The sequence below is a fragment of the Pithys albifrons genome, chromosome 7, assembly GCF_047495875.1.
Source record: "Pithys albifrons albifrons isolate INPA30051 chromosome 7, PitAlb_v1, whole genome shotgun sequence".
Lineage (NCBI taxonomy): Eukaryota > Metazoa > Chordata > Aves > Passeriformes > Thamnophilidae > Pithys > Pithys albifrons.
Genome location: NC_092464.1, coordinates 60,476,566 through 60,502,118, shown reverse-complemented (window position 1 = coordinate 60,502,118; position 25,553 = coordinate 60,476,566). Strand labels below are relative to the sequence as shown.

General features: G+C 51.0%; 1 protein-coding gene across 1 annotated transcript in view; it reads left to right on the top strand.

The window, feature by feature from the left end:
• The window catches only part of LOC139673810 (zinc finger protein 850-like), a 1,066,517-nt gene that overhangs the window by 253,719 nt on the left and 787,245 nt on the right, over positions 1-25,553 (top strand). The window contains exon 5 of the mRNA XM_071559628.1: positions 22,130-23,016. Within this exon, the coding sequence (XP_071415729.1) occupies positions 22,130-23,016 (887 nt within the window). The remainder of the gene's footprint in view (positions 1-22,129; positions 23,017-25,553) is intronic.

Here is a 25,553-nt window from a genome sequence, read left to right as displayed (position 1 = left end):
GTTCCTCTTCCAGTGGATCTTCCTCTCAGATTTCCTCACACCCCAGACTGTGTGTAACCTCTCTCTGCCCTGCTTTTCTGCCCTCGGTGTGTGCAGGCAGTGCCCTGAGCCCTGCTGGGCTGTGCACAGGAGCTGCTCCTGGGCAGAGTTGTCTCTCTGCAGCACTGCCCGCTTGCCAGGAGCTCCCTGTGTGCCAGGAGCCCGGCCCAGCTCAGCAGCACAGCAACAGCCCAGGGCATTTAATGGCCCTCTGGGGGGTTTGGTGCTGAGTCCCTGAACCTCAGACCCTGAGGAAAGTTGCAGAAACCTCTTGAGAAAGCAAAGTCAGAATCAAACTTTAAAGTTTCTTTTGTTGTTAATGGGTCCCTCTGAGGAACATAACTGAGAAAATGTCCCCAGATACCAGTTAGAAAACAAAGAGACAATGATGACAAATATGGACTAGGAAAGAAAGGTCACTCTGATGCTGAGGAAAGTAAGAAGCATTTCATTAACCCAAAGGTCACAGCCATGACCCCCAGCCCTGGGAAGAGAGATCCTGTCTCTCCCTCATTCCTCAGGGTTCTTCCTTGGGCACTGTGGTGTGGGATGTGGAATACCAGGGCCAGGAGGATGGGGTGGCACCTCCCAGGCTGCTGAGCAGGGACAAGGAGGCAATGAGGCCCCAGGGCTGCAAGGCTCACTTGTCTCCTCATGCCATCAGGGGCACACACAGCAGCCATGGCCAAAGGCCTGCACAACTTGGCTCTCTTGGGGCCTTTCAGCTTCTGCACATCCCTGTCTCCTCTCCAGCGCAGGCTGTCCTACGGTGTCCATGCCCTGCCCCTTTCCCTGCAGGCTGTCGGCATCCCCCGGCTGCCCCACCTCGCTGGCCCCTTCCTGCACTGATATCTCTCCCTCCTCCCTGGCTCTGCCTTGGCACACAAAGCCTTGGACTGATCCAGACTCCTTCAGGGGGATGTGTTGCACCACAGCACTGCCCTTGGGCAGAAATTCCTTTCTCCTTGTGTGCAGTCTAGACCTCTCCAGTTTCCCTTCAAAGCCTCTCAGGCTTCTCTGGTTCTTTCCTCAGTCTCCACACCACTGGGCCCAGGGCTTGGAGGCTTCCAAACCCCTTCATACGATATCTCTGGTATTTAGCCATGAAAATGTTGTGCTCTTAGTGCAGGAGAGACAGAGTGACACTTTTTGCCAAAGGTTGTATTGGCAGAACAAGGCACAGGAACTGGAACTGAATGAGGGGAGATTTCCATTGGATGTCAGGAAGAAATATTTTGTGCTGAGGGTGGCAGGAACCTGGGCCAGGTTACAGAGTAAGTGGAAACCCCATCCCTGGAGCTGCCCAAGGTTTGGAATTTTGTACAACTTAACTTGTGGAAGGTGTCCCTGAGTAATTGAAGTGCACTTTGACTAGTGGCTACTTTAGGTCTCTTCCAACCCACACAGTTCATTATTCTTTTTTCCTATATCCCCAACTCCTTCTCCACAGGGTTGCAAATACCTACATGCACCATGTTGGCATTTTAATGTGACCTAATCCCCAATACTTTATGAAAATGGAAAAATAGTCCTTTTAGGGACATGAATTTCAATGATTTTGGAGGAACTTTTCAAAACTCAAAAGTTACAAAGGAACTAATAGAGATTTCCAACATCTCTGCATGAAAGGCTCCCCAAGTGATCAGTGACAGAGCCCCCAGGATGGCCTTGCAGCTGAGGTTGGGGGTTTTCTCACTCAGGTCCTGAGACAGAGGATGGGCAGCCAGAAAGTGCATTTAGGGACTGTGCAACACTTGCCATGGGATGTGCAGGAAATGACCAAACTGATTTGTGGAGGAACAGACATGAGAAAATAGAAAAGGTGACGAAAGATCTGATCATGTGCAAACAGGTGACTGCTCAGTGCCTTTCCCTGGCCATGTCTTGCAACTGACTCCACAGTCTGTTCCATTTTCCTAATCCCTCCATTGCCACAAATCTCTGGGGCAGGGGATCTCTGTGCTCTGGGTTTGCAGGGAGATCCAAGTGCCTGCCACTGGAGTTGGAGCCACAGATCATCAGATCTTGTGTTTTTTGGGGGCCCAGACACTGGTGAGACTGGTGGGTGTAGGGGTGGGTGGGTGTAACCAGCTTTGACCATCAAACCAGAGAAACCAGCAAGTGGCAGAGGCCTGGGAGTCCCTGTCTGAGATCATCTCCTGAGGGATCCACATTTTCTGGGTGTCTCTGTAGCTCTGCATCTTCTCCTGACATGGCAGAGCACAAAAACAGCCCATCCTTGTGTCCCTTTCCCCACTGACTGTGCTTTGGTTTGGCCCAGAACCCGCCTGAGGTCCCTTCCAGGATGAGTCCCTGTGCATTTCCCTCCCCCATGGACCTTCCCTTCCTAATGTAGCATCTGTGGGGCAGCAGAGCTGGGTTGGTGCAGGGCCAGGGCTGGCTGTGACAGAGGCCATGAAGCCACTGCCACGAGGTGACAGCAAGGACAGTTGGCAGAGAATAAAATTAAATATGGGGACTTTGTTTTTTGAGGAAAGGAGGCTTGGCTGGAGCTGGCATGTGAAGAGGATGATAAACAAGGGGTGTTGAGGGAAAGAGAATGTTCAGCCTGGAGATAAGATTTTCTGCCAGTTGCAGGGCCAGTGCAGAGCAGGGTGGCCACGAGCCCAGGCTGCCTTCCTGCCTGCCAGGGTTGGTGGGGCTGTGTGACAGAGCTGCCCCCAGAATCAGAACCTGGGGGGCTCTCCCACCTGCCCCACTTTTTCTCCTCCCTGAGATGGAATTTCTGTTGTGTGGCTTCCCTGATGTGCTGGATGACCTCACAATGTTCCCTGCCCAGAATGTCTCCTGAGGGCCACCCAGGCTGCTGCAGTGGAAGTGACCTCACAACCATCACATTCCAGACATATCTCCTTGGCCTGAGTCTCCTCTTTCCTCTGCCACCCTCAGGTCTCTGCTTAGATTGTAGGAAATGATATAACTTTTCTAATATCATAATGGTTTTAATTAGCCCTTTAATGAACTGCTTGAATTAAAGACAAGTTGTGTGTTGGGCCTTAAATCTCTTTCAGCCAGCACTCAGCAGAATTTAACCTACCACTGTGAGAACACAGCTTGGGAAAAGTACTAATTCTCTAAGTTTTGTTAAGTGAACCTTGATATGCTTTGATGAACAAAGTCTGGGATAGAAAGATGTACTGTTGATGTTGGACATCTGGAATGCAGAATTTATGGACCACAAGGACACTTTGCAGAAACCAGTAGATAAAGAAGATGAGTAGCAAGGACTTAGTAGATGTGATGAAAAGTCCCAACAAGGAGAAAAAGACTAAAAATATGGACTAATTAGCATAGAGAGAGAGAAATCCATAACTAATAGAAGATAAAAATTAATTCAATACAATTCTGTAATTTAGAACCAATGAACATTGCTTTCTTTGCTAAAAACTTATAAATAGGTGAAAAAGTGATGCATTGGTGTCTGTGTGAAAGGCAGGATTTCTGTTGGCCACACACATCCAGCACTGGGAATAAAGTGATTTCTTGCTTTCTGACACCAAACGTGCAGTGTTAGAGGGTTCTATTATAGTGACCGTTTCAGAGGGGTTTGGCAACAGTATGAGCAGGTTTTGATTATCTTTTCTCCAAGTTGCTGGAGCAAATTTCTTCCTCATGAGGCTCCTGTAGCAGAAGTGGCTTTGCAGAGCCCAGCAAGAAAGAACACCCTTAACCAGCAGCTCTGCAGTGCTGCCCACCAGGCTGGGCTGGCAAGGGAGGGCTCCTGGCCATGAACTGGCAGGACCTGCTGCTGCCAAGATGCATTTGGGGTTTCAGGCTCTCCCTGGCAGAGGTGCCACCAAGTCACTCTGAGTTGTGCCCGTGGCCTTCAATGTGCTGGGGCTGGCTTGGGGCTTTCCCTGCAGTGGGATGTGCCCTGGTCCTGGCACAGGAAAGGCAGTTCCTCCCCCAGCAATCTGCTCCTTCTGCATGTCAGGCCCCCACTCACTGCCCCTCACTCTGCTCAGTGTTTGCCTTGGCTCGTGGCTGCACTTGATCGGATCTGCTTGAGTGTTCTGAGGCACAACCCAACACTTACTTCCTTCTTCATGCACAGCATAAGAAATATCACTTTCCCTTTCTATGGGGCTGGATCTTATGGGTCTTTTTGCATTCCTGCTTTTAATTTCCCTTTTAGGAAGGTGACATTTTCCCCAATGAGATTAAAATGTTGGGGCCTTTCACTGTTGCTTCAAGAAACTCAGAATCATAAAATGTCCTGAATTTCAGGGACCTTAAAAGATCACTGAGTTCCATTCCCAGTGACATGAACAGAGGAATCTTTCACTAGACCAGGTTACCCAGAGCTCTGTCCAATCTGGCCTTGAACACTCCAGGGTTGAGGTAGTCACAGCTTATTTGGGAAACCTGTGCAAGTTCCTCCACACCTTTAGAGGAAAAAAACTACTTCCTAAAGTCTCATCTAAAGCTACTCTTTGTCAATGTGAAGCCATTCCTCCTTGTCCTGTCATACCTGGCCCTTGTAAACAGTCTCTCTCCATCTCTTTGTTGGCTCCTTTCAGGTCCTGGAAGGCCACAAATAGGTCACCTCAAAGGTTGTCTTCTCCAGGCTGAACAATCCCAGCTCTCTCAGCCTTCCCTCATGGCAGAGCTGCTCCATCCCTCTCATCATTTTGGTGCCTCTTCTGGACTCACTCCAACAGGTCCATGTCCTTGCTGTGCTGAGACCACAGAGCTGGTGGCAGCTCTGCAGGTGGGGTCTTACCTGAGAGGGCAGAGGGGCAGAATCCCACTCCCCTGCTGCCCAGGCTGCTTTGGAGGCAGCCCAAGACACCACTGGTCACCACTTGCCTTGGTGACCAAAGATCCAGGAACACATTCCCCCTGGAAAGGCCTCCTATTACCTGGGTCAGGAAGTTTCCCCCCTATGCATTCCAGGAGTTTCCTGGAGTGTCCAGAGCTCTCCTTGCTGCTTTCCCAGGAGGTGTCGAGCAGGTTCGCTCAGCAGGAGAAAGGCCTGTGAGCTGTGGCACCTGGGAATATGGTTTAGTTGTTGGTGAAGGTGACAGTGATGATAACTTGGGCTCCAGGATCTTAGAGGTCATTTCCAGCCTTAACTACTCTGTGATTCCATGGTGACTCAGTCACTTCCCTGGACATTCTCTTCCAATGCTTGATAACCTCAGTTGCACAGACACCACAGGCAGCCAAGCCCTGTCCTGCCAGCCTGCACAGCCCAGCCCTGCATCTCTCTGGCCCTGGGGACAGCAGGGATTACTCCTTGGGGACACCTCAGTTGATCTTTCATTGCCATGTGCCACCCAGCAGGCTCTGAATCAAACCTGTTGCTTGCCTGGGACTTTGGGCACTTGGTACCAGCTTTCTGTGTTCCAGTGAGGAGTGACAAAGATCCTCAGTGGGCACCTGGAAGTCACATCAACCTCCCAGTCCCTTGACAGTCACAGCTGAGCTCAGCACAAAAGCTCCTTTAGGTCTGGAGGTTCTTTGCAGCAGCTTTTTAGCAGAGCTGCCACCTGGGCCAGCAAAGGGGGTGCTGAAACCTCTGTAAGCCTTGTCAGCCTTGGCTCCTGTAGGACAATAAGGAACTACAGAATCATAAACAGTTTGAGTCAGAAGGGCCCTTATAGGTCATCCAATCCAACTCCCTGCAATGAAAAGGGGCATTTTCAACTAGGTCAGGTTGCTCAGAGCCCCATCCAAGCTGCCCTTGAATGTTTCCAAGGGTGGGACACCGACCACCTCTCTGGACAACAACCCTCAGTGTAAAAAATTCTTGTTTATATCTAGTTTGAATCTGCCCTCTGTAAGTTTAAAACTGTTATCTCTTGTCTTATCAAGCCCATCAAGCTCATCTGCCCAGGCCCTGTTGAAAAGTCTTTCAGGTGCTCCTGACAAGCCTTGACCAAACCAGATGAGCCATGAAAGGTCCCTTGGCTGTTCCAGGTGTGTGGTGAAGTGTCCTTGTTTGGGCCAAGTGCTCCTGTATGATAAAGGTGGGGACAATCCTGACCATAACAGGTGGGGATCACAGGACAATCACCCACTTTCTGAAAGTCTTGGAACATTTCCCTACAAGAATTGTATGTAGCACAAGTGGAACAATTCCCAAACATTTTGGAAAATCCAGTAAGTACAGACATGAGGATGGAAATTCAGCAGAGAACTAAAGCCAGTCACCCTGTGACCCCACAAACAGAGGTCCTGAGGGAAGCCCTGGAGCTCCCCAGCACCTCCCTCTCAGTGGGCACCTCTGGGAGCCTCTCGGAGCTCGGGAACCCTCAAGTTTGCAACACTCCAAAGAGCGTCGCTGATGCCCAGGACAACTCTGATCCCCCTCAACAAACACACCCCTCCAGGTGCCCCCCTTGTCTCTTGGGAAACACAAAGGGATGGGATGGGAGTGTTTCACTGACAACCAGGAGAATTGTGGATGGGCACCTTTACTCACACAGATATTGATGTGTCCACACATCTCTGCCTGTGTGTGTGTGAACTGAGTGTGGTGTGAATGTTGTTGTTGTGTATCTATAACTGAGTCACTGTTAAAATTGTAGCAAATGGTGTTGATTCACTTTATAACTGTTAAAGTCATCAATGGTAAAGTGCTACTAATCTGTTTTAACTCTTTTGTATCCCAATCCATTCTACCCTGAGCCTCTTGCAGCTCAAGTCTCTGTAGAAATCATTCCCTTTAACTAAAACAAATATATTTTTGTGTCCACTTTGAAAATTTCTCCTTAGCAAAACTACAAAACAACTCCAATTAGTACAAGTCTTGAAGACTTGAAAACAATTAAAGAAAGAGAAATATAATGTTTTTCTGTGTTTTAATGAGCCCCAATGTGTATTTGGAGATGAGTCCATGATCCTCAAGTAGTGAGACAAAATTTGAAATACTGCTCAAGAAGTAAGAAGCCAAACTCCAAGTCCCTTGAAGCATCAATGGGCCCACTGAGGGCAGGCACTGACAAAGCCTCCCCAGGGACTCCTTAGAGCAGATCCTTGGAGGCCCTGATTGCAGGGAGACAAAGGCTCTGTGCAGGCACCTGCAATGCTGAGAAAACCCTGCGTTGGTTGGAGGAAGCACAAAGGCCAAGGCCTGAGCCCCAGGCCCTGGGACAGCAGGTCCTGTCCCTCACAGGTGGCTCAGGGCTGTTTGTGGGGCAGTGGGATGGGAGGGGGAGGAACAACAAATGTTCAAATCTGTGCAATCCCTCCCAGCCTCCTCAGGGAGGGCTGAGGGAGAAACAAAGTCCAGAATCTCCAAAGAAAGTTCCTTCTGGTGACCTCAGTGGCAGAGGCAGCTGCCAGAGCCCAGGGGACAATGGCCTGGGTGCCTTTGTGCCTTCCAGCCCTGCCAGAGCCCTTGGCCATCTGTCCTGCAGCCTGTCCTGCCCTGTCCCTGCTGCTCCTCTGGCCTTGTAGGCTGCACACACCCATCCTGCTTTGCCACTAGCCCTCCCAGCAGCATTTCTGTGCCCTCACTGATGTCTCTGCTCCATCTCTGGCTGTTCCCTGGAACACAAAGCCATGGGATGATACTGACATCCTTTGAGTGACCTCCTGCTCCACAAGGCTCCCTTTGAGTTATATTTCTATTTCCTCACCCCTACTGTGAGCCCTCCAAGTTTTGCTTTGTGGATATTTCCTTCTCTTTCCACAACCAAAAAAATCTCTGCCCTGGTATATCTCCTCTGGGCCATGTCAAGTTCTTCCTCATTACTCCAGAAAGAGGAGCCCCACAGATGGACAGACCAGTCCAGATGGGTGTCACTGGGTGACACCTCCCTTGTCTGGGTGGCCACACTCCCCCCAAGGCAGCCCCATGTCCTGTTGTCCTTATTAACTTTGATCCTGAGTCCCTGTGCCACAGGACATCCCTCACACAGCCCAGGCCCTTCTCCTGGGGTCACTCCAGAGTTGTTCAGGTCCCTGCCCTCATCTCTGGGTCATTGTGCCCCCAGGGCAGGACTGGCCTCTTTGCCTTCTAAAACTCCAGCAGGTTTGTGTTGCCAGAGCCCAGAGCTCCTCAGAGCCACTGAGAGGGTGTCTCGGTTTGAGGGGAAAAAACCAAAATGTTTTACCCACAAGCAGGGGAGGGGCCTCCTCCACGATAATCACACCACTCTTTATCAAATTTAAGAAAAGGAATTTTAATACAAGAAGGATAACTGCTATATATATATATATATATGTAAACAGACTAGTGCAACCCACTTCCCCAACACCACAAGAGAAGAAAAAAAAACCAAAAAAACAAAACAACAACAAAACCCAGCAGGTTTTTTCTCCGTGAGGAAAGGTTATACTCAAGTGTTCATATCACAGCCTGGCTGGCTGCAGAGTGAGTTTCAGTCCCTCTCCAGCGAGACAGACGAGCAGTGAGCTTTCAGATGGACTCAGTCTCTTCCCCCTATGTTCCCCGTCCAAGAAGCAGAAAGGTACGAGCAACCAGCAGCAAATCCAAGGCAGGCAGCAGCAGCAGCGCGGCACGAAAAGTAGTCCGGAGTAGGCAGCGGCAAGACAGCCAGGAAAACCCCAGCAGTAACCAGCAGGGCAGCCTGCCTCCTTCGAGCCCCCACTCCCCCGTTCCGCCGAGCCAAAACTGGGGAGAATATCCAAAAAAAAAACCCAAAAGAGACAAACCTGCCCCCACCCCAGCGATCAACAGTTAACTGCTTCTTTTGTTAACCACTGGCCTGGGCAGTTAAGTGGCAGGGGAGAGAATTTACATAATAATCCCAAACTACAACATTATCCACCCCTAAATTCTCTTCCATGCCGATACTCTACATTAAACTTAAATTTTCTTTCAAATAATTAAGTGTTTACAAATACAGTAATATGAGTCGTTTACCCAGAGATAAGTTCCCCTTGAGGTACACATCGTGTCTCTCCATCTTCCTGCATCACCCACCAGGTGGAACCAGATCCTTGAGCAAAGACAACCCCACAAATGGGTTTGCCTTTGCCTGAGGCAGGGTTGATCCAGACTGTTTTCCCTAGCATACCTCTCAGGTGTATTACAGGGACTTTGTCTCCATCTACAGTGTTAAGGGGTTCTGATTGGGCAGGACCGGCTCGATTGACAGAGCCTCTAGTGTTGACTAGCCATGTAGCCTTTGCCAAGTGTTGATCCCAGTGTTTGAAAGTCCCTCCACCCAACGCCTTCAAAGTGGTTTTCAACAGTCCATTACACCGCTCAACTTTCCCGGCAGCTGGTGCATGGTAGGGGATATGATACACCCACTCAATGCCATGTTCTCTCGCCCAGGTAGCAACTAAACTGTTTTTGAAATGAGTTCCATTATCTGACTCAATTCACTCTGGGGTGCCATGTCACCACAGGACTTGTTTTTCCAGGCCTAGGATGGTGTTCCGAGCAGTGGCGTGAGGCACTGGGTGTGTCTCCAGCCACTCTGTGGTTGCTTCCACCATGATGAGCACATAGCGCTTGCCTTGGCGGGTCTGTGGCAGTGTGATGTAGTCAACCTGCCAGGCCTCCCCGTACTTATACTTATCCCAGCGTCCACCATACCACAGGGGCTTCACTCTCTTAGCCTGCTTAATGGCAGCACATGTCTCGCAGTCGTGGATAACCTGAGAGATAATGTCCATGGTTAAATCCACCCCTCGGTCTCGTGCCCATTTATAAGTGGCATCTCTGCCCTGATGGCCCGAGGCATCATGGGCCCATCGAGCCAAGAACAGCTCTCCCTTGTGCTGCCAGTCCAGATCTGTCTGTGATACTTTCACTTGCGCAGCTCGGTCTGCCTGTTGGTTGTTGAGATGTTCCTCATTGGCCCGATTTTTGGGCACGTGTGCGTCTACGTGGCGGACTCTCACAATCAGCTTCTCTACTCGGGTGGCAATATCTTGCCATATATCGGCAGCCCAGATGGGTTTCCCTCTGCGTTTCCAATTGGTTTTCTTCCATCGGTCTAACCATCCCCAGAGAGCATTGGCCACCATCCATGAGTCGGTGTAGAGGTAAAGCTTTGGCCATTTCTCTCGTTCAGCAATGTCCAGGGCCAACTGCACGGCTTTAAGCTCTGCAAACTGACTCGACCCACCTTCTCCTTCAGTAGCTTCTGCAACTTGTCGGGTAGGACTCCATACAGCTGCTTTCCATTTGCGATTAGTCCCTACAATGCGACAGGAGCCATCGGTGAAGAGGGTGTAGCATATTTCTTCTTCTGGCAATTGATTGTATGGTGGAGCTTCTTCTGCACGTGTCACCTGCTCTTCCTCTTCATCTGCTAGACCAAAATTTTCACCTTCAGGCCAGTTCGTGATGATTTCCAGGCTCCCAGGGCGATTTGATTTTCCTATACGGGCGCGCTGCATAATCAGGGCAATCCACTTGCTCCAGGTAGCATCAGTGGCGTGATGTGTAGAGGCAGCCTGTCCTGACAACATCCACTTCAGCACTGGTAGTCGAGGTGCCAGAAACAGCTGTGCTTCTGTGCCAATCACCTCTGAGGCGGCTTGAACTCCTTCATAGGCGGCTAGGATCTCTTTCTCTGTGGGGGTATAGTTGGCTTCAGATCCTCTGTAGCCTCGGCTCCAGAATCCAAGTGGTCGGCCTCGAGTCTCACCAGGCACCTTCTGCCAAAGGCTCTAAGACAGGCCATTATTCCCGGCAGCGGAGTAGAGCATGTTCTGTATGTCTGGTCCTGTCCTGACTGGTCCAAGGGCTACAGCCTGAGAAATCTCATGCTTGATCTGGTCAAAGGCTTGTTGCTGCTCAGGGCCCCAGTGGAAATCATTCTTCTTACGGGTTACCAAGTAGAGAGGGCTTACAATCTGACTGTATGCTGGGATATGCATCCTCCAGAACCCTATGGCACCCAGGAAGGCTTGTGTTTCCTTTTTGCTGGTAGGTGGAGACATTGCTGTGATCTTATTGATGACTTCTGTTGGAATCTGACGGCGTCCATCCTGCCACTTCACTCCCAGGAACTGGATCTCTTGGGACGGTCCCTTAACCTTACTCCATTTGATGGCAAAGCCAGCTCCCAAAAGGATCTGGATGATTTTCTCTCCTTTCTGAAAAACCTCTTCTGCTGTGTCCCCCCACACAATGATGTCATCAATGTATTGCAGGTGTTCTGGAGCCTCACCCTTCTCCAGTGCAGTCTGGATCAGTCCATGACAGATGGTGGGACTGTGTTTCCACCCCTGGGGTAGTCGGTTCCAGGTGTACTGCACACCCCTCCAGGTAAAAGCAAACTGTGGCCTGCACTCTGGTGCCAGAGGAATGGAGAAGAACGCATTAGCAATGTCAATAGTGGCATACCGCTTTGCTGCCCTGGACTCCAGTTCATACTGGAGCTCCAGCATGTCCGGCACAGCGGCACTCAGCGGTGGGGTAACTTCATTCAAGCCACGATAGTCCACAGTCAATCTCCATTCTCCATCAGACTTATGCACAGGTCAGATGGGGCTGTTGAAGGGTGAGTGGGTTTTGCTGACCACCCCTTGGCTCTCCAGTTCACGGATCATCTTATGGATGGGGATCACAGCATCGCGGTTCGTTCGGTATTGCCACGGTGTCGTGGTGGCAATTGGCACTTGCTGTTCCTCAACTTTCAACAGTCCAACAGCAGAAGGACTTTCTGAGAGACCTGGCAATGAGTTCAATTGTTCAATCCCTTCTGTCTGTACAGTGGCTATTCCAAAAGCCCATCTATGCCCCTTTGGGTCCTTAAAATATCCATTCCTGAGGTAGTCAATGCCCAGGATACATGGGGCGGCTGGACCAGTCACAATGGGGTGTTTCTGCCAATCTCTCCCTGTCAAGCTCACTTCAGCTTCTAGCACAGTCAACTCTTGAGATCCCCCTGTCACCCCAGAAATAGAAATAGTTTCTGAGCCCACATGTCCTGATGGCATTAATGTGCGTTGAGCGCCAGTATCAACCAAAGCCTTATACTTTTGTGGGTCTGATGTACCAGGCCATCGAATCCACACAGTCCAATAGACACTGTTGTCCCGTGCCTCTACCTGGCTAGAGGCAGTGCCCCTCTAACACTGATCCTGGTCATAGCGGTCAGAACCTTTTCTCGATGAGTACACCTGGGAGGTGCCCTCCTGTGGGTCAGATTCTTGCCCGTGGGAAACTGGGACTGCACTTACTCTCACTGACCTTCTTCCATTCTCCTTCAGTTCTTGTACTCGGGCTGCAAGGGCACGGGTGGGTTTCCCATCCCACCGTCCCATGTCTTCTCCATGTTTGGCCAGGAAGTACCACATCTCAGTTTGTGAGGTCTGTCCACTTCCTCTGGCTGGGGGGCGTCTGGCTCTGACTTCAGAGGTTCTCATTCGCACTGGTGCCACTTGGAGACTTTCCCTAATTTCCTCTCTGATCGCTTTTGCCTCTGCAGGCAGCGTCTTGAGACTCTCAACCAATGTCTCTACAGCAGAAATACGGGCCTGCATTGGGCTGTGGGTCATGCCTTCATATATCCGGAGCTTATTTGCTACAGCTCCCACTGTTTCTTGGTTCTCTTCCCTATACATGGATGCCAGGAAATCGGTGTATTCAGCTGGCCCCGAGCGTGAAAGGTCCCACCACATATGTGGTGTGCATCTGACCTTGTCAGGGTCATTATTGGTTTGCCCACCCCTTCCAAAAAGCACGTTCATCATTGCCATCTCCCTCAGACGTAAAATTCCTTCTTCCATCATCTTCCAAGTCTTCCTAATATGATGTTCCTGCAGGATTTCTCTATAAACAAATTTCTCTCTTACACTCGTTAGAAGTCGTGCCCAGAGTGAAAGGGGCTTTGATTCCCTCACGAACACCTGTTCAATAGCCACATCCTGGGCCAGAGCCCCCAAAAACCTGGCTTCAGCACCATCCAGTTGTAAGGTTTCACCCATAAGGTCCCAAACTCAGATCAACCAAGTTGGGATGGGCTCACCCGGGTGTCGAGCAATGTCTTTCCGCAAACTACGGAGATTATCAAATGACAATGACTCAGTGATGATCTCAGGCTCTGGGTCTGCTTGCTGTGGAGGTGCAGCAGCCCCCTCATCGTCCGCTGGATGGTCTAATTTGGTCTTATATTTCCTTTTCTGGATAGGGGCAACTTCCATAGGCTTGGCCTGTCCTCCTGTTTTAGCCTCGTCCTGCATCACTGTAACATCAGAGGTTTTACCCTCTTCCCTTTTTTTAGCCCTATCCTGCATCACTGTAACGTCAGGGGTTTTACCCTCTTCCTTCTCCCTCTTCACTGTAACGTCGGGGGTTTTATTCTCTTCCTTTTCCCCCTTCACTGTGGCATCAGGGGTTTTATTCTCTTGCTTTTTCCCCTTCACTGTGGCATCAGGGGTTTTATTCTCATCCTTTTCCCCCTTCACTGGGCTGGGCTTCTGAATGCGTTCTCGAAAAACCCTGGCCCTACCTTCAAACATTCTGCAAGCCGCAGGGATACAACCTTGCAGAAAAACCATAAAGAGCAAGATATCTCTGGCATCCAGGGAGAATTTAAACATCTCAAAAGCTGTTGTAGCAGACTTGAATGGGGAATGGACAAAGGGTTGGGAGAAAAGATTCCCCTTTGTTCCTTCCCAAGGGTCCGTACTATTATCACTGAATCCCCAGAGGTAGCAGCTTAGGTTGCGGCAGGAAAACAGCCTGGAGAGCACCACCCACATGACATCCAAAGGCATCGAATTCATGGCACCATAAATCCAGAGTAAGAACTCAATAATAATTGCGGCTATTTGAGTTTTGCTCATTGATTTGTTGATAAGACTTAAACCTGCCGCTCCTTTTGGCATGAATTTGTACCAACAAAAAGCCAATATATTATACAGGATGGTCCTGATGAACCCTAACCTCAAGACCCACATGGTGCCACAAAATAGCAGTTATTCTTCTTTGTTTACAAGCCCCACGTTGGGTGCCAAGAAATGTCTCGGTTTGAGGGGAAAAAACCAAAATGTTTTACCCACAAGCAGGGGAGGGGCCTCCTCCACAATAATCACACCACTCTTTATCAAATTTAAGAAAAGGAATTTTAATACAAGAAGGATAACTGATATATATATATATATATATATATATATATATATATATATATATATTTATATTTATATATGTAAACAGACTAGTGCAACCCACTTCCCCAACACCACAAGAGAAGAAAAAAAAAAACAAAAAACCAAAACAACAACAAAACCCAGCAGTTTTTTTCTCCGGGAGGAAAGGTTATACTCAAGTGTTCATATCACAGCCCGGCTGGCTGCAGAGTGAGTTTCAGTCCTTCTCCAGCGAGACAGACGAGCAGTGAGCTTTCAGATGGACTCAGTCTCTTCCCCCTGTGTTCCCCGTCCAAGAAGCAGAAAGGTACGAGCAACCAGCAGCAAATCCAAGGCAGGCAGCAGCAGCAGCGCGGCACGAAAAGTAGTCCGGAGTAGGCAGCGGCAAGACAGCCAGGAAAACCCCAGCAGTAACCAGCAGGGCAGCCTGCCTCCTTCGAGCCCCCACTCCCCCGTTCCGCCGAGCCAAAACTGGGGAGAATATCCAAAAAAAAAACCCAAAAGAGACAAACCTGCCCCCACCCCAGCGATCAACAGTTAACTGCTTCTTTTGTTAACCGCTGGCCTGAGCAGTTAAGTGGCAGGGGAGAGAATTTACATAATAATCCCAAAATACAACAGAGGGACTCTCAGCTGGGGCAGCTCTCAGTGTGTGTGCACAGGTGGCTCTGCTGCCTGTGGGTGCCCAAGGCTGCTGCTGCCTGCCAGGGAGGTGACAGATGTGACCTGGCAGCCCCTTCCCAGCCACGGGCCCCGGGAGATGCTGAGGCCCAGCTGACTCCTCACATCATTGCCACCCATGATGGGAAAGAAGCTGGAGAGGTGAGATCAGTGAAAAGGAGCGGGTGGGACCCGCAAAACTGATCAGAATGTGACTGGGCATTGGGGGTATGTGTAAGGAATGGGAGAAGAGGTAAAGTGTGAGCTGTGACCTCCAAACTGATCTTAGGGGGGCCTTGGGGATTGAGAGGATGATGGGAAAGGGGGGGAACAGGTAGAAATGTGGAAAAGGAGGGGTGAGCTGGTAGGATGGACAGTCCCATGGGGGTCTTTGGGCAGAGGGAGCTTGGAAAAGGGAGCTCAGGGGTGGCTCCCTGAGCTCCCAACCTGCTGTGGGGTGCTGGGGCTGCTGGGGGGAGGGGGCAACTTGGGGCAGGGGGGAGTGGAAAGCTTAGAAAAAGTTTATAACAAAAGAATTACTTATTACTAGAAATGATGAGATAAAAGATATTAATCAAAATTATTTACTACACAATAGAAATGATAAAACTACAGTAACTCTGGTATAAGACAGGACAGTGCACTGTCCTCAAGCAATTCTTGAAGCAATTCTACTAAAGCTACCAAAAAGGAAATAATTATTAATTAGCAATCGTTGTAGCTCAGACAGCCCAAGGCTGCTGGGAAGATCTCTGCTCTCAGCCCTGAGGAGTGACCTTAGCTGGGGTCCCCACCCAAGGGAGGATCTCTACACACACCCCCCAGGAGGGGTTACCTGGGAAGAACCTGCCTCTGTGAAAGGAATCTGGACTTTTATCGTATAAAGGGATTGACTGACAGTCATTTGAGTCCAGTGGTTGCCTCACCATCAGGATGTTAATTAGGTGTTGAAGTCAGACCGATACATGTGCAAACAGGGCATTGTTTGCTTGAACATTCCAGCGGGGATGTCTGTTCTCTCAGCCCGGCGGGTAGACCTGTTCTCTTTCAGTTTTGTGGGTAGACCTGTTTGCTCTCAGTCGGCGGGTGTTTTCAAGTCTCTAGGTAGACCTGCTGTCTCTTCCCGTCCAGCGGGTACTCCTCAGCCCGACGGGTAGACCTGTTCTAAGCACGGCTAGTACTGTTCGCTCAGTGGGGCAGGTAGACCTGGTCTCTCCTAGTCCGGCGGGTTGACTTGTTCACTTTTCCAGTCCGGCGGGAAGCCTTTTTAGTCTGGCGGGTTGACCTGATTACTACCTCAGTCCAGAGGGTAGACCTGTTTCACTGCGGCGGGTAGATCTGTTCTCTAAGCTCAGCCGGTAGACCTGCTGTCTCCGTCAGACTCGGCGCTTCAGCCGCTGGTTTCCAGAGCCTGGGCGTCCACGGGCAGACCTGGTAGCGGCGGCGGGCGGGTAGACCTGTTCTCTCTCACACCGCCGCCCACAGCTGCTCCCAAACCTGCTCCGGCCGCCCCGCCGGGACCGCCTTCCAATGGAGTGGGCGCTGCCAATCCAGGAACACCCCCGGGACAAGGGGAAGGAACACCCACGCTCCTCCTCTTCCTCTTCCTTTCCACTGCTCCGACTGCGCGCCAGGAACTCTCGGGTGAGCGGGAAAACAGGGGGGGAAAGGGGGAGAGGGGAAAGGGGGATTGGGCCCCCCAAACTACACAGTGCCCCCGCTGCCCCCCCAAGGGCCGTGCGGGCTGTGCCATGGAACACGAGAGCCGGGATGGGCCCGGCCAAAGCCCCCAAGGGCACCAGGATGTGCCGCTCCTTGGAGCCCGCGCTGGGACTGCCGCTGGGCAGGGCCGGAGCGGCACACAGGGACGGCAAAGGGCCCCGACAAAGTGCTGCGGGACCCCCGAGCCGAGCCCCGAATAGCCTGGAGAGGCTCAGGGGTGTTGAGTTGTGTTCGGGGGGATGGTTGGGGCTTGAGGGACCCCAAAGCTGGGCCACCGATGCCCCTTGGGGGCTATTGGGGGTCCTCAGGTGGTGTTTTTGCAGGTCCCATTGTCGGTTCCCGGCAAAGCCCCTTGGTGGGCGGGGGGATATGGGGACCCCCCTTGAGGGGGTTGGTGTGCCTGAGTCAGGCCCTTCATTGGCAGCCCGGAGAGGGGGGACACCCTAAACTCCAAAGTGGAGAGACCAGAGAGGGAGAACTTCTGGCAGGGTTTTTGGGGGGGCTCAATGTTTGTGGGTTTGGGGTTGAATTTTGGGTGTGCAGGGGGGGACACAGTACTGGAAAAAAGATTCCAGGGTGTCCCAGTGCCAAGAAAAGAGGGTTGCAGGGGTTTGAATAAGTGGGCTGAGGGGTCCAGGCAGACCCTGTGCTTAGAAGAGGGCGGTCCAGGGTTCCCCGATTTTGGGGAAAGGGGATCATGGGTTACAGAGACTCAGAATGGCCAGGAAAGGGTGTTCAAGATGTCCCCCATTGTTCAGAAAAGGGGTGCCTGGGGTCTGGGAAATGCAGGAGTGGGGGTCCTGGGAGTCCCAGAGTCAAGGAAAAAGGGGGGTTTGTGGGGGCAGGAAGTGGTGGGATGGCTAGAAAAGAGGGTGCAGGGAAGTATTAGTACAGGATAAGGGGCTGCATGAGCATCCCAGTTCCAGGAAATTGGGATCAGGAAGGTGCCAAGCTGAAGGAGAGGAGGGACTAGGGGTGGGGAGAGGTGGTTTAGGTGTCCAGGGAGTCTCCGTGCCCAGAAAAGGGAAGTCCAGGGGGTGCCAGGGTAAAGAAAAAGGGAGTGTGTAGTCTGGGAGAGGCAGAATGGTGTTACAAACTGCTTAAATAGCACAGAAAGAAGTTAGGTTCAAAATATTTACTCCGACCAAATTAAAACTCAAACTAAGTTCTCTGTTAATTCAAAAGACTGATTTTTTTATTATTAAAAATTGCTAAAAAATTCAAAAAGAGAGGGAAATAAGAACAGTTAGAAAAACACTAAGAATGCTTTTTAGAACAACAAAAGAAGAGAGTTTATCATCAAAACCAACTATTTTTCTGCCAAGTTAGTGTGGGGGGGGATAAGCGATGTTGTGTCTGTTCCTGTAGGCAGAGGTGTGGAATGCAGCTCTTGCAGTGCAGATGTGATGCTCAGTCTGTGCTGCTCTCCCTTGTGCAGCAGGGCTGCTCCTTTCTCTCTGCAGAGCTCTCAGGCTCCGCGGAGCTGTCGCTCACGGGCAGCAGCGGCGCAGCCACCCCAGGCTGAACAGGGCCAGGGCTGGGTCAGCAGGAGCAGAACTGACTGTGCTGGTTTAAAGGTGAACCAGCAGGGGAAATGAACTCACCACGAGAGAGATTATAAGTCAGACCTAAAATTTAATAATAATATTACAATAACAACACTGACACACAAGGGAAATTGCTTTCAACTCACAAAACCCCAGCAGTATAACCCAGTGTCCTGGGGCACAAACCCAAGGGGGTTTGTTTGCCCTTGTGCTGAGACCCCTGTGGTTCCCCCAAGTCCAGAGCAAAAGGAAAAGAAAAACCTGTTGGTGCAGGCGAGGGCTGTGGTCTGAGCGAGAGCGGGGATCTCCTCCTGTCGAGGTCCTGCTGCTGCTCTGGATCCAACGAGAGGTTCCCGAGGTCTTCTTACCCACCCCTTATATACCCTCAGGGAGCTCTCAGTCCCTCCCCCTGGGCGGGGACTCACACAATGGGTGATTAACTCTGGGAGCCAGGGGGTGTTGAACTGTTGATGGCCCATTGGCAGCTCCGCCCCCCTCAGGCTGGGTGTGAAGTGATAATGGCTCCCTGGGCAGCTGCTGCAAATGGCCCATTGTCCTTGGGGAATGAATAGAGGGGGTAGAATACACAGCTTTGATCACCCCACACAGGGTTAGCTGGTCCCTCCTGCTGAACTAGGACACTGACGCAGGGAGCAAGGCAGAGCTCAGCTTTCTCCTTAGTCTGCAGGGACAGGCAGGCAAGCATCTTGGGTGGGGAAGGAGGAGGGTAAGAAGGTGAGATGGGTGAGGAAGGGGAAGGTGGGAGAGGTGTTTGGCTGTGGTTCTCTCTCTCCATTCTCCACGCTCCCTATGCACTGAAATTCCAAGGTGTTCTTCTGGTTCTTCTGGAGTTTTTATGGAGTCCAAAACAGTTCAGACATTGTTTTTTACATGTAGCTTGCAAATTTCACAGAAGCAGGATATAGTTTTAGCTCGGTTATTACAACAAGAGGATGCTTGTGTGAGTTCTCAGCAGGCAAGAGGTTTGGCTTAATTTGCTGCCATGACTTGCAGGATGCTTGGTGAAAGGCTTTGGCAGGTGTTTGTTTGTAAGAGGATTGTGGCTTTCTCTCAAACTGCTGCCAGAAAATTCTTTGATAGGATGTTTATGACAGGGGAATAATGGGCGAATAATATTTATTACATTTCTCAGTTACTGGTGTGTAACAGATGAGTGGGGAAGCGGAGTCAGGGGGGTCCTGGAGCCAAAGAAGGGGAATGTGGGTATGAGGTGAGCTGGGATGGCTGGAAATGGCGGCCTGGGGGTCCCTGGAGCCAAAGAAAAGGGGGATGCAGGGGCTGGGAGAGGCAAGATGGGCAGGAAAGGGGGTGCAGGAGGATCCTGGAGTCAAAGAAAGGGGGGTGTGGGGGCTGGAAAACAGGGAACGGCCACAGAGGGGTGTCCCAGAGCCCTGGAAAAGGAGGTGCAGGGGGATCATGATAATAATAGGGAAGAGAAGGAGAAAGCAGTGAGATGGGGCTCCAAAGTGCTGATTTCCAGAGGCAGGAAGGTGGGGAGAGGGCAGGGAGGTGTCCCCAGGGAAAGGGATCCCAGAGCAGATCTGGTGTTCAGGGTCAGAGCAGGAACTGGCAACAAGGATTTTGGGAATGCAGAGCAGTGGGAGGTGGGTCGCCTTCATCCTGCTGCCCATCATGTGCTTCTCAAAGCCCAGTCACTCCCAGTATGAGCCCAGTGGCTCCTACTGGATGTCGCTTGCCCACAACGTTGTCCAAATTGGCCCCAGTATGGTGCCAGTCACTCCCAGTGTGCTCCCAGTATTAACTCAGTTGCCCCCCACGTGCTTTCAGTTGCTTCCTTTTACCTCCTCTATGATTCAGAAAGGATATTGAGGTGCTAGAGCAAGTCCAGAGAAGAGCAACAAGGCTGGTGAAGGGACTGGAGCACAAGCCCTATGGGGAGAGGCTGAGGGAGCTGGGGTTGCTTAGCCTGAAGAAGAGGAGGCTCAGACGTGACCTCATCACTGTCTATAACTACCTGAGAGGAAGTTATAGCCAGGTGGGGCTTGGTCTCTTCTCCCAGGCAGTCAGCAATAGGACAAGGGGGCACGGGCTTAAGCTTTGCCAGGGGAAATTTAAGTTGGATATCAGAAAAAAATTCTTTACAGAGAAAGTAATCAGGCATTGGAATGGGCTGCTCAGAGAGGTAGTGGATTCACCATCTCTAGAGATTTTTAAATGCAGATTGGACGTGGCGCTGAGTGCCATGATCTGGTAAATGGACTAGAGTTGGACCAAGGGTTGGACTTGAAGATCTTGGAGGTCTTTTCCAACCCAATCCATTCTATGATTCTATGATTCCATTCATCCCCAGTGTATCCCAGTTACCACCATCATGCTGCCAGTCACTTCTAGCATGATGTCATTTGCTCCCAGATTCCTCTGGTTAACCCCAGGAGGGTCCTAATTGCCTGTGACATGCTCCTATAGGATGCCAGGATGATCCCAATTGGCCCCAGTCTGTGCCAGGAGGAGCCCAAAGCTCCTGGAACACGTGGAGGACCCACCCAGAGTGGGGTCCCTGCAAGTTCTGTGGCTGCAGGAAGAGCCCCGAAGAGCTGAGGGCCCCCCAGAGCCACCCCAGGCAGTAGAAGGTGGTCCCACAAGGCCTCCTGCTGCCCCTCGTGTCCTCCAGCTTGGACCCAGCTCATCCTAGCATTATCCCAGTTGCCTTCAACATGGCTCCACTTGCTTCTAGTATCAGCACAGTATCATGCCATGAGCTCCAAGTGTACTCCCAGGTTTTTCCAGTCATTGCCAGTATAATCTGACACTCTCAGATACTCTCAGTATGATCCCAGTATGACTCCAGTGTGCATCCAGTTGCTCCCAATATTAACCCAGTTCCCTCTACATGCTTCCAGTTACTCCCTTTTACCCCCACTATGGTTCCACTCATTACCAGTATATCCCAGTTGCCACCAACATGCTCCCAGTCACCTGCAGCGTGATCCCAGTTGCCTCCAACATGATGCCATTTGCTCCCAGTTTCTCCCAGTTTCACCCAAGAGGGTTCCAATATCCCCCAGCATGCTCCTTGTCACTCCCAGTATGAGCCCAGTATGATGTCAGTCCCCCCCAGCGTGGGCCTGGCTGCTCTCAGTGTGATCACAGAATGATGCCAGTTGTCCCCAGCATGGCTCCAGTTGCTCCCTGGTCATGCCAGTTTGATCCCCCTCAGTTGCCCTTAGTACATTCCCAGTGTGACCCCAGTCTGTCTCGCATGGTCTCAGTCATGCCAAGTAGCCACCAGTATAGACCCAGCCACTCCCACTTGCTCCCAGTTTCTCCCAGTGTGATCCCAGTTCCCTGCCAGCATAGTCCCACTTGCTCCCAATCACCTTCAGTGTGGGTCCAGAGATTACTCAGATGATCCCAGTCATGTCCAGTTATTGCCAATATAATCAAGGGTTGTTTTGGGCTAAATTTTGGTGTTTTGGAGGTTTTTAGGATCACAAGATGCCTGGTGACTTCTAGACATGGACTTGGGCAAGAGGATCCCCCAAGCCAAGGCACTCACACCTTGTTTTTCCCCCAAACCAGGATTTCTCATTCCTCAGCCTTGGCCAGATAGAGAAAGAGGCTGCAAGGAGGAGGAAGATGCCCTGGAACCCCCAGGCAGGTGAGGAGGAAGTCAGTGCCCCTTTGCCCCTCTCTTGTGCTGCATCTTCCAGCCCAGCATGGCCCCGGCTGCAGAACAACCCCGCTGCCGACGCCGTCCTGCCGGGGCCGGGTTTGGGGGGATGTCCTTGGCCTTCCCTGTGGGCCGGAGGCAAATGCCCTGAGTGTCCTTGTTCCTTCCTGCCCCAGGCCCTGAGCTGAGCACAGAGAGCACGGAGGACAAATCCCCCCAGCAGAACCTGCTGGCAGAGACCGTTTTGAACAGCTCCAAGGCACAGGAAGTCACTGGGGAGGAAAAGTCATGGAGATCTGCCAGGAGGAGAAGCTCCAAGCCAAGTCCGGGGCTTTCTGAGAATAAACAGCCCACCTTGTCTCGGGAAGGCGGCCCGAGCTCCAGCCAGAGCTCTGACTTGGTGATGCAGCAGTGGCTTCATAGAAGGGAGAAGCGCCACAAGTGCTTGGAATGTGGGAAGAGCTTCAGCCAGAGCTCCGAGCTGATCTGCCATCAGCGCATCCACACTGGGGAAAAGCCTTACACATGTAGGGAATGTGGGAAGAGCTTCAGGAACAGCTCCCACCTGCTCCGCCACCAGCGCATGCACAGTGGGGAACGGCCCTACCCATGTAAGGAATGTGGGAAGAGCTTTAGGGACAGTTCCTCCCTCCTCAGCCACCTGTGCCTGCACACTGGGGAGAGGCCCTACACATGTAGGGAATGTGGGAAGCGCTTCAAGCACAGCTCCAATCTCGTCACTCACCGGCACACCCACACAGGGGAACGGCCCTACACGTGCAGGGAATGTGGGAAGAGCTTCAGTGACAAGTCCACTCTCATCAACCACAGTCGCATCCACACTGGGGAACGGCCCTACGCATGTGGGGAATGTGGGAAGAGCTTCAGGAATATCTCTGGCCTCCTCACTCACGAGCGCATTCACACTGGGGAGAGGCCAGACAAGTGTGGGCAATGTGGAAAGAGATTTCAGACCAGCTCACATCTCCTCGTCCTTGAGAGGACCCACACAGAGGAGAGGCCCTTCCGCTGCACCGACTGCGGGAAGGGCTTCCAGCAGAGCGCCACCCTCATCACCCACCAGCGCATCCACACTGGGCAGAGGTCCTACAGGTGTTCTGAGTGTGGGAAGAGGTTCCAGACCAGCTCACAAGTCCTTGTGCATGAGCGCACACACACCGGGGAGAGGCCCTTCCTCTGCACGGACTGCGGGAAGAGCTTTAAGCAGAGCTCCACCCTCGTCAGGCACCGGCGCATCCACACCGGGGAGAGGCCGCACAGCTGTGACGGGTGTGGGAAGAGCTTCACCCAGAGCTCTACCTTGACCCAGCACCAACGGACCCACCAGTAAGGGAAGCCCTACAAGTGCCCTGACTATGAGAAGAGCTTTGTTCACTGCTGCAACTCCATCAGCCAAGAGCGGACCCATGTTGAATGGTCCACAGTGACCCACGTTGGGCCCAGACCTGATGACCCATGCTGGATAAAGACTTGATGACCAGCATTCCTGATGAAGCCTGTTTAGCAGAGACCTGGAGACCCACCTTCCAGGTGATCCATGCTGGGCAGTGCATTGGGTTTCTGTGGCCAGATTTTGGTAGCAGGGGGGGCTTCAGGAGTGGATTCTGTGAGCAGCTGTCAGAAGCTTCCCCCTTGTCTGGCACCTGTCCCGACCCTCCTGAAGGTGAGGGTGACCCAGGTACTTTTTAATCCACCCCTTGAGGCAGATTAGATTTACGTTATCGATATATATGTATATGTAGGGTTTAGAACACTTTGTTTCCATGTAAAGTAGCTTTGAAGCAGTTTTAGATCCTAACTGTAGTGATATAAAGGCATAAAAATGATCCTTCCCTTTCCTGGCTCCAAGCCCAGCCTGTCCCCTCCGGGGTTGGATGTTCCCCACTGTGCCTCTGGGTGGTTCCTTTGCCCATGGGTAGCAAAGACTCACTGGTTTTTCAACTGGAGAGTGTTGGAGCCATGAACATTCCAGTCCCTTCAAAGGGAAGGCACATCTCCCTTGGTCAGAAACTTTTAAACATCAAGTTTAAGGCAGACAACTGTTTCTGCTTCTGGTTTCCGCACCCCTTTCTTTTGGCAAGGAAACACACTGAGAACAGAACCACAAAGCTGCTGGGGAACACCCAAATATTCAAGTGGCCACTGAGGAGTAGTTCCTGTCCTGGTTAATGATTTCTCATCTCTCCTCTGGGTGTGCCAATAACTTACTCAGTACCAAAAGTCTCCTCCCAGTCCCCATGAGCTCCTGTTAAAGCAGCACCAGGAAGCTGATCCCAGTCTCCTGAGCTCCACTGTGAGGGGGAGTTCTTGAAAAGAACTCTGGGCTGGAGAACTCGGGGCTGGTTGAGTCAGCACTGGCTGGAGCGATGCCGGAGCTGGGCCAAGGCTGAGCATCCAGATCATGGTCTTGTCTTTGAGGGGCTGAAATAACCACCTGATTAATTAAATGTGGCACATTGAAGGGAAGGGGGCGATAAACTCCAAAAGTCACAATTTTACAGCTGGTTTTATTGAGGCTTTTGCCACCATGGGGTTGGTTTGGGTGTCTGGATGGGGGCAGGCTTTGGTGGCTTGTAATTTTTGCTGACTTGTAAGCTGTTTTTTGGCAACTGAGGCACAGGCTCAGGTTGCTTGTACAAACTGAGACCTTTACTAGTTACGAACTCTGCAATTTGTAGGGTTTGGGAGAGGAGCATGCAAACTAGGGGGAGAGACATGCAAGCTGGTACTTTTCCACTACCCAGGAAGGTAACAGTCTTTTAAACCATGCCCAGCACCACAAATACAGCAAGCAGGACAAAACTCTGAGACAGAAAGGGTCAGACTTAAGATCTGGAGAGCAAACAGCTCTTCTTTCTTTCTGCTCAAAGCCCATGGCTTCCTGCTGACATCTCCAAGCATCTCTATGGTTTCATGCCAAACTTGCAGCCCCACCTCTCCCCCTTTTTTATTTTTGGGCTGTAACACAGAGACTTGTGCAAAACTGTGATTAACCATATGCTGCATGCAAGATAACAAAGACAGAACACAAAGCATAATAGCAAAAACCACAAACAAACTCATTGATGTAACAATAAATGCTTTCTTTAACCATGGTCCTGTGTCAAACATATCAGGCCAGTTAAACTGCTCATCCCTCGATCATCACTTTTCTCAAGTTGAACAGTAAACTCTTTCAGCTTTTTAATGCTCTGCTGTATTGACTTGGAGGGGTCACTAAGGTTCTTGCATGTCCTGTGTTTAAGTAGGTGTAGGCCTAAATTTAGGCTTTAGTTTTTAGAGCAGGCCTGGGATTATCAGCTGACTGGAGCTGGGTCAGGCCAGCTGACAGCTGACTTCTTCTGGCCAGTGGTATTCTATACCATATTCTGCTGTCATCTCAAATATAAATACAGTGTAGGAGAAGGTGCTTCTCTCTTTGGTCTTGGCCATGGTAGTGGCAGGATGCTGCTGCTGTCATCCGCTGAGTTGGGCCCAGAACCACCTCACCTCTGTGTTATCTACAGGAAAGTGAAATGTTTATTCTTAGTTTTCTCTTTGCTTGGGTCTGTCCCTAGGGAGGTGGAGTTCTCTTGGGTGATTTTGCAACCAGAATAGTGAGATTTGTGTCCTGAGAAGTTCAGTTTTCTGTTGTGTGTGGAGGTGAAAAAATTGTTCATTATATCTAATTGCGTGAGCGAGTATTATATTGTAGTTTACTTTTAATTTTCTCTCTTTCTAGAAACTAGTTAAGTGTAAGTTTCAGAAGGTTTTTTTCCATTTTTTTGGCAGGGGTGGAGAAGAGGGATCTTTGTCACTTTGGTTCATACTTGGCATCTTGCCAAGCTTTCAAACCAAAACAAAGATTGCTGTGTCTACCCAGT